General features: G+C 47.2%; 1 protein-coding gene across 4 annotated transcripts in view; it reads right to left on the bottom strand.

The window, feature by feature from the left end:
* Positions 1–2,250: 2,250 nt before the first annotated feature.
* Positions 2,251–7,178, bottom strand: part of PTPN21 (protein tyrosine phosphatase non-receptor type 21) — a 73,372-nt gene continuing 68,444 nt past the window's right edge. For all 4 annotated transcript variants that reach the window (XM_026515493.4, XM_044389996.3, XM_044389997.3 and 1 more), the window contains 4 exons: positions 6,000–6,128; positions 5,580–5,814; positions 4,899–5,059; positions 2,251–4,692 (listed from right to left, as the gene is read on the bottom strand). In XM_026515493.4, the coding sequence (XP_026371278.1) occupies positions 4,564–4,692; positions 4,899–5,059; positions 5,580–5,814; positions 6,000–6,128 (654 nt within the window). In that variant the 3' untranslated portion in view covers positions 2,251–4,563. The remainder of the gene's footprint in view (positions 4,693–4,898; positions 5,060–5,579; positions 5,815–5,999; positions 6,129–7,178) is intronic.

The raw sequence follows: 7,178 nt of genomic DNA, 5'->3' as shown, positions 1-7,178 counted from the left end.
GGAAAAGTTTAGATTTACTCTATATTTTTGAAAACTCTTTTAATTTCTCAAATATGTGGGATAACTCATTTTTGGAAACTGTGTGGCCAGACCCTATGTTATGTGCATGTGACCTAGATACCCTTTACCTGGCAACATTTGCCTCGGACTGCGGCCTCCTCGGCTGGGTGTTGCAGACCTTGAACCTCCTTCTTGGCCCATCCTCTGCTTCCCGTTTGATGCCAGTGACAGGAAAGGGAGGGTGTTTAAGGGGCAACAGGAAAGGTAGGGGAGTGGAGTGCCAACTCACCCTCCTTCACCCCTGCCCTGCCTCGTGGGTGCTTTCACAGGTGCATTCCCGCTCACTTCATCCCACGTCTCGATCTGCCCCCTTCCCTTCGTGAGCCATTCAAGTTTCTGTAACACATGGTGGGATGTTCCCTTACGTGGAGTTCTCTCAGCAAACGCTGATCAAGTTGACCAACTGGTTGCTGAGGCTCGGGCCCTAGCACCAGGCAGAGAATGCGTTCTCGGATCTCACCACCAGGGTGCAGCAGGGAGAAAATTTGCTCTCTCTTTCAGAGCTCAGATTACAGCGATTTGGTTCTATACCAAACAAGGTTTGGGAGGACAAACCAGGAGAGTTAACTAGCACCCACTTGGAATACGGCTTACAAGGGGAAATATTACTATTTTTCTCAATAATTCCACACACATACATCTGAACTTTTAGAGCATAATTTTTATTTGGGAACTGCGTGTAATATACAGGAAACTATGCCACCTTAACCGCCCGAGGACCCCTTCAACTGTTTCCTAAAATCGTCATCCCCAACACAGGCAAACTTTAAACAACTGGACTTTCTGATTTTTCTTCATTTTTCTATAGTTGTAGATACTGGAACAGAGCCCTTATCTAGAGGAATTTGGAAAACTCATGTTCTTTTGAGAAATGTTTTTCCAGGCAAATTCCTAATGTACCTAGTCCTCTATTTTTGAAATGTCTCTCAGCTCAATAAAGAGTCCCCTCCAATTCAGATTTCTTTTTTATTTTTAAATTTTTTTAATTTTTTATTTTTTTTAAAGATTTTATTTATTTGTTTGACAGAGAGAGACAGCCAGTGAGAGAGGGAACACAAGCAGGGGGAGTGGGAGAGGAAGAAGCAGGCTCCCAGCGGAGGAGCCCCATGTGGGGCTCGATCCCAGAACGCCGGGATGACGCCCTGAGCCGAAGGCAGACGCCCAACGACTGCGCTACCCAGGCGCCCCTAGATTTTTTAAAATAAACTTTAAACTGGAGAAAAGATAGTTTCAGCTTGTTCCACATGAAATCTTGATGGGAAACAAGTTCCCTAAATTTATATCCCAAAGTGTTCCTTTAAAAAGTCCGCTTTTAGGGGAGCCTGACTGGCTCAGTCAGAACAGCATGTGACTCCGGATCTCAGGGTTGTGAGTTTGAGCCCTATGTTGGGTGCAGAGACTGCTTAAAATGAAGAAATAAATTAAAACCTAAAAAAAAGGTCTGATTTTAAAATCAATTTACAATAAACAGTAATTCTTGCTTCTATTTATTCATGCAAGTTTCAAACCTATTCCTACAGTGCAGGTGGTCTTCAGCCGTACATTTTAAAACATGAGGTTTTATATTATATATATTTTTTCTTAGTGTTGTGAATACTAACATATCAACCCATCCTGAAGGGGCTTTTTTTCTTCTGACAACGAAAGCTTCACAGAAAAGTTGGCCCTGCCTGCTGTCATCACTCAGTCCTCCACCCTGACACACTCCTCCTCTGCGCTTCTGCCTAGACCTTGCTCTTTCTGGAAGCTTCTAAGGAAGCGTAGGTCTGTCCACCTTCTGTGTTAATTCTGCCAAAGGGTTTTAAAGGCTAAATACTAGGGTTTTTGGAATACTTCACAGGTGTTACAGAGGAAAGTAATTAATAATGACTGCACTTAACATTCCAAATGAATACTTTCTGTGCTCAAAACTCTCAGCTAAAATATTTCATCAAAAGACCCCACTAATCAGGAAGACTGATGCCAAGAGATGCCAAAATCAATCCATTGGAAAACACTGGTTTGTAACCTACTTTCTGTGAAAATGTACATTTTGGTAATTTTGCTATGAAATTTAGAATTTCAAGGAACTAAAAGACACTGAGATAGTGAAGCATTGTGTAAGTTTGGCAGACAGCAACATCCTCCGTTCAGGTGTGGTAAACCTATGAAGCCTAAATGTTGTACAGTTTGCTCTTGAAAATCACATTATTTCAAAGTCCAGTAATGTCAATTTTTATTCAGAAATACTTTCATATTTACTAACTGAAAAAGTTTAAATATTCGAAAGGGACAAAAAATTACATGGGTCTTAGAAGATGGTCAAACATGCGACATTTTAAGAGTGACATTTAAATAGTGTAATTTAGCCCTCAGAAGTAATCTACTTCTAATTATTACAACCGGAACACAAATATACCATATATTACTCTTTAGATTTTTGTTTCACAGTATGTTCTTATCAATGGGACACTTCAAAATGTTTAAACCTGACAGAAACGCATTTTTTAAAAAAACGTACCATGGAAGAAAAAGAAAAACACTGAAAACTCCCGTCCTTTATGTGGTGTGGAGACGGGAAATATGACCATAAAAATCGCTTATCCCATTCTTCTGGGAGCTCTTTCTCAATATTTACACTTGGGTCTACTGTTATTTAAACAGGACTCTTAAAACAATTTCAGGTTTAAAATTAACATTTTGTCCCTAAGTGAGCAAGGTGCCACTTCCAGTATTCGTTCTCATTACCAGCTCCTGAAGGGCCCTCTGGAGTGGCTGATTCTGGGTAATCCGGAGATGGCAGATCCACACCGTAGGAAGCCGATCCTGTCTCACCGCTGACAACACACACTTAGTGGTCCTGTTCAACGGTGAGTCAACCAGCCTTCGGAGCGAACGCTGGCAATCGGAACCAGCCCCAGGATACTGTCATTAGGGGAAGAGCCCTGGATGCGACATTTTGGAAGCTCCGCATTTTAGAGAAGCAGCCTCGGAAGGAAAAACGAGATGGCTCCTCAGGGAAACATACCCACTAAGTCCTTACCTACTCAAGTCCCTCTGTGACAAGGCCATCTTCGCCTGGACCAACGGCAACACTCTCCCTCTCCAGCTCAGCCACCGGGATGCGATCGATGCACCGGGAATAGCGTGGGGGGCAGGGAGGAGCCAAGAAGCTAACACTGACCTCAGGGGTGAGGTCAGGGGGTCGGGGAGCTAAAACCCCAGCATCTCTTGAATAGCACAGCAATCTGGTGGCCCCACAAGTAGTTCGGGCTCTAGTTTTGGGAAAAGAGGTGAAACTACCACGAACTCTTCCCTTCTTTAATCAGAAGAAAATAAAGCCTCTTCAAGGCTTCTTTTAATGAAAATATAAACCTGACTTTATTAAAAAAGAATAGAAGTTTAGGTATAAGAACTCCAAGGAAACAGAGTGAGTCACAGACACTGACGTGAACTTCCCGGGGGTACCTACCCTCTGGGGGGCTCAGCCCCCATCCCCCAAGCCCCCACCGCGGCCTCTCAGTCTGAGCAGAGTTAAGACTGCACTTCCGTCAAAGGCATCTCGCATTGGCCACCTTACATTTACCCCGCACTTACTCAGGCCCTGACCACCCCACGTGACTTAGCCCTTACCTCTTCCCACACTTCTGGATACCCACTGCTACCGTCTCATCTATCAAGCATCACATATATTAACATTCAGATTTGTCTTTAACAACAAAGTGCTTAAAACCAACCTATGCGGTTGTTTTTCACTTCATTTGCAACCAATAAGATCAAACTCGTTTAGGTTTACAAATAATACTGAAAAAAATAGTGACTCTGAGTATTGTCTTCCGTTCCCAATAATGTGCCTTCATTCGCGACTTTCTCTTACGGTAACTGACTCATTTCAGTACCTTAATGAGTTGAACTCTTGTTTGGAAAATAGAGAAGGTACAAATATATAGAATATTTTAGGATAAAAAATTTTCTGAATATAAAAATGCTTTCTGTGTTTCAAAATAACACTTTTAGATTCTTCTTGTAGTTTTGGGTTTGGTAACTAAGCTGTTAAGGTTTTTTAAAATAACAAGAGATAGTAACATGGTTTTAGATACAAACTTACATAGGAACCAATCACATCTGTGGACCATCCCCGTGGAAAGTTCAGTTTCTCAGGAAGAAAACCCCAAATACTTCAGTCATAAAATAAAATTCCAAGATACCAAGATAGAAATCCGTGTGCCTTACTGATTGCCAGGGTTGCCCGGCACAGCTTCTGTACAACAGAGAATCGTCTAGGGAACAACCGGCACAAAGTGTGCAAGTGCTGCACGTCAGACCGACGGGAGCGGGGCCAGGCCCTGGGGACCACGTCCTTTTGTCCTTCAGCTCCTTCCCCGCCCCGTGCTCTGCACGGGTCCCTCCGTGCGCCGTCATCCAGGCGCCACGGGCGGCCGCGAGGAAGTACGGGTTAGGCAAGCACTTTTGTCGGCCGTCACCGCGTCCCACCGTCGGGTCCCCGGCGCGAGCAGCGGGAGCTTAGATGAGCCGCGAGCTCTTCAGGAACTGAATGAGCACGCGGTACACGAACGTGTACTGGCAGAGCGTCTGCACCATCATCATCCTCTGCTGTCTCAGCATGCCCAGCACCCGGGGGACGTCCAGCACCTGGAAGGAGGGGCAGCGCTGAGCGGGACGCGGCCCTGTCCGGGCACGACTCCGCTCAGGACACCGACACTCTCCTCCCTTAGCATCTTCTAGAAGAAGCCTGCGGGGAACTTGTTCAGAGGGGACCGCTGGGCCACCAGCTCCTTTCTTCCCCTGCCGTGTGCCCGGCCCGCCTCTCCCCCACTGACCAAAAAGGGCCTACGTACCTCATTGTGTTCCAGACAGGCGATCATGATCTCTGCCAAGATGACGACGCCGGTCCTTCCCACTCCGGCACTGCAGTGGACCAGCAACGGAGGGTTGGGGCTTTTTGGTTCACTGGTGCTGTTTGTATGGCGTCGAACAGACTGGATCTCCTCAAGGTATGCTGGGAGACAGCAGTGAAACAGAAAAAGACGCAGGGAGTAAGGCCCATCAAACTGACAATGCTCAGACTTCATCACGGACTGGGAGGACTCTGGGTAAGGAGCCTGGTGCCATTAGCCACCCCCGGGCGCTAACCGGCAGCGCGATCGCGGCGCGTCACTGCCTCTGCTCGTCTACAACATGACACGCGGACATAGTCTCGAAGCCCTTCTACTCGCCACCAAATCGTACTTCAAAAACTCCTTTCTGTTAAGCCTCCTCTAAACACTTGAAGCCTTTATTTTAGAGCAAGTCCAGGGGCGCCCGGGGGGGCTCAGGTGACTGAGCACCTGCCTTCGGCTCGGCTCACGATCGCGGGGTCCTGGGATTTCTCTCTCAAATAAATGAATAAAATCTTTAAAAAAATAATAAAGCAAGTCCAAAGCGTCTCTGAGACATCATAAAGGAAACAGTTCAGCAGCCTCCGTCCTCCTCCGTGTGGATGATGTTGGCAGAGGCCTGCTGGGCACGAAGACACTTACATAAAAATCCCTTGAGGTCCTCCGGGCAGCCGTGCTCAGGCCAGTCCGCGTACTGGAGATGCCACACTGTCCTCTCCTGGCCCGTGAGCAGGTGCTTCATCTTCAAGCCTGTGGTGGCGTAGCAGCCAGAGTCGGTGCGGAACCGGGTCGTGATCTTAAACCTCCCGTAGGTGACGGTGTTGTGCCGGGAACCCAGTCGTGGCCAATACCTGAAGCTCTTCTCCCTTCCGCCCTCCTGTGAGAGACACGGCCGGTCAGCACACCAGAGCAGGGGCAGCCGCGGGGGCCCTTTCATAGCGACAGCACGTCTGAAGGCAGAGCGGCACCCCCACCCCTCCTGCTGTACAGGTCACGATTCCCCATGAGCCATGTGAACTGCTCTCAGCTTCAGAGAATCGATGACGAGAAATGAACACTTACCTCTTCTACTGTCACCATTGCTATGATGGCGATTCCCTGTTCCCACACCATCTGCCAGAAATCCTGACAGGTATTCTGTAGTGGCCCCTGTGTGGCAATATAATCCCACTCAATTCCACTGACAGAGACCTGAAATTAGAACAGATTTTTTAAAAAAAATTAATGCGTGGGGCACCCGAGTGGCTCAGTCTGTTAAGTGGCCAACTTTTGATTTCAGCTGAGGTCATGATCTCAGGGTCGTGAGATCGAGCCATTGGGTGCTGCACTCAGTGGGGAGTCTGCCTGGGAGTCTCTCTCTCTCTCTCTAAATAAATCTTTAAATATTTATTAATGTGTATGTGTATATATGTATGTATGCATGTTTTTTTATGATATACTAAAAAATGAACTGAATTACTCAGAATAAAGATTTTTCTCTTATTCTTTTTCCTTGTTAATACAATTCCCATTACTACCTGTTTATAAACTTACACACTCTGAATTCACATAATATCCACGTGACCTGGGACAATTTGCTTAACCTCTTTGACTCTCTGCTCTCATCTGTAAAATACAAATGTCATGCACCCTCACAGGGCCCTTGGCAGAACTGAGTCAATGTATATGGTGTCTGTACTAACAGGTTCTCAGTAAGTAGTTGTTACTGCTGCTGTTATAAAAACCGTATCAACATAATAGTACCTAAATTTCAAACAGTTTCCCTCAGGAAGTACTAAGCACGTTGGGAAAAGTAGTAATTAAGCCAAAACCGAGGTTAAATGCCAGATCTCTAGGGCAGAAAAAATATTCCTGCTTCAAGTGGTCTCACCTCTGAACTTCTGAGTCCAGAGCACCCTGCATGAGACTAAGTGTCCACCCGAGACCGCACCTCCTTGAGAACAAGCTAAGGTAAGAGCGCCCGGCTGGATGTGTCGGCAGAGACCTGGGGGGTGCCCGCGCCCGCCGACAGGCGTGACCACAGCGGCTGCCTCCCACGGCCCCGTGACCCTCCGTGCCCCCCGGCGGTCAAGGCTGCAGGCTGGAGTGTGGGCTGCATCCCCTCGCTGACGGCGGGCTCACTCAGTGGCTGTGCCCCGGGTGCTAGCAGTGACCACGGTGAACAAGGGGGGAGGGTCCGTGGATGGCCGAGGCGGAAGGGTCAGCGCTTTACTCGGAGGGACACGCAGGGAGGACCCGCGC

This window comes from Ursus arctos, unplaced genomic scaffold, assembly GCF_023065955.2.
Source record: "Ursus arctos isolate Adak ecotype North America unplaced genomic scaffold, UrsArc2.0 scaffold_25, whole genome shotgun sequence".
In the NCBI taxonomy this organism is placed as follows: Eukaryota; Metazoa; Chordata; class Mammalia; order Carnivora; family Ursidae; genus Ursus; species Ursus arctos.
Note: the sequence above shows the minus strand (reverse complement) of the source record. Positions and strands in the feature narration are given on the sequence as shown.